This window comes from Protopterus annectens, chromosome 8.part0 (genome assembly GCF_019279795.1).
Source record: "Protopterus annectens isolate FY-2018-M chromosome 8.part0, PAN1.0, whole genome shotgun sequence".
Lineage (NCBI taxonomy): Eukaryota > Metazoa > Chordata > Ceratodontiformes > Protopteridae > Protopterus > Protopterus annectens.
In genome coordinates this window covers 474920144-474921457 of record NC_056741.1, presented here as the reverse complement: position 1 = coordinate 474921457, position 1314 = coordinate 474920144, and the positions used below count along the sequence as shown (strand labels likewise).

Here is a 1314-nt window from a genome sequence, read left to right as displayed (position 1 = left end):
TTTATTTCTTTCTTCATCCCACCTTTACAGCAAAGCATAAACTCCCTAGACTGCAAGCTGGAAGAAAATCTCCATTAAGCCAAAGTCCTCTTATCTAACATTTTGATTTGAGTTTTCCCTGAAAAAATATTTGAAATTCCTCGCGCGCCGAGTGAAAATAAAAACCACTTGTTTGCTTAAGCAACTTGCTTTTGCTCATTGGTTAAGACTGCAAGCATTTTGTTCACCAAGGCTATCAGATCACTGGCTTGATTATCACGTCAATCAATGCTGACCCACCCACCATCTTAAAAAAAATTACAGACTTAAAAAACGAGGTATAGCGGTTTTAATTAAATTGTAAATACCATTATGGGCGTCGTTGTCCGTTAGATTGGTGGAGACAAAACTTAAAAATGGTAAGGCCCACCTTCCCCACAAATGATTGGCTGAAAAAAAAAGTTAAAGTTACGCATGAATGCATTAACGACGTGCGTGTTCTAATAAAATACTGTTTGTTGTAATATTTTTCAACTTAAAATATATTAGCGTAAAATGCTAAGCTAGCATTAATGATGGTATTGTCATTCGTCACGCATTGAATTTAGGAACTTAACTTATAGGAGCATACCAAGTTGCTTTTCATAAGCGCGCATGGGGTAGCAGTTCGTTTCTAAGTTAGGATAGTTGCTCTGCCGACGCTGCGTGCGGAAGTTTTGAAAGTTTGATTACATCCCCTGCTTTCTTCACCCGCAGGGATGTCTCAGCCTTCCGTCTCATAGGTAGGTTACCTACCGTAGTTACTAGGCTATTTGCCCGAGGGCATTTATAAGCCTAGCCAGAGTCTGTCAGCTTTCGCCGCCCCATTGATTAATTAACTGTGCCTCTGTCAAGAAGAGCTAATGAAGTGAAGTGATCCCAGGGGTGTATTTTCTGTTACCCATCCATAGGTTCATACTAGGCTATCTGCCCAAGGGCATTTATAAGCCTAGCCCATAGTTATGTGGCTTTCGCCACCCCTTTAGTTTGAATAAAAACTATGCCTATCATTTTGCTGTGCCTCTGTCAAGCAGTGACACTGAAGTAATCCCTGGGGTATATCTGCAATCTCCCATCCATTTGTCAAGATTCCTCTTGAACAAGGCCAGAGAGGTGCTCTGCCTCACATGTACCGGGATTTTGTTCCACAGCATAGGGAGTCTCTGGGTGATGAATCTGTCCCTCCAGCACGTTCTATTTATAACCGTGTCAAGGTTTAAGTCTCCCGCCACTCGTCAAAGTTTCTCTAGAAGAGTGTTAGTGAGGGTCTCTGCCTAATGTAGTTAGGAATTTTGT

At 41.6% G+C, this 1314-nt stretch overlaps 1 protein-coding gene across 1 annotated transcript in view; it reads right to left on the bottom strand.

Moving 5' to 3' along the window:
- The window catches only part of LOC122808889 (protein bicaudal D homolog 2-like), a gene marked incomplete in the record, with an annotated part of 766930 nt that extends 766254 nt beyond the window's left edge, over positions 1-676 (bottom strand). Inside the window, 1 exon segment of the mRNA XM_044080002.1 lies at positions 611-676. Within this exon segment, the coding sequence (XP_043935937.1) occupies positions 611-625 (15 nt within the window).
- Positions 677-1314: the final 638 nt, after the last annotated feature.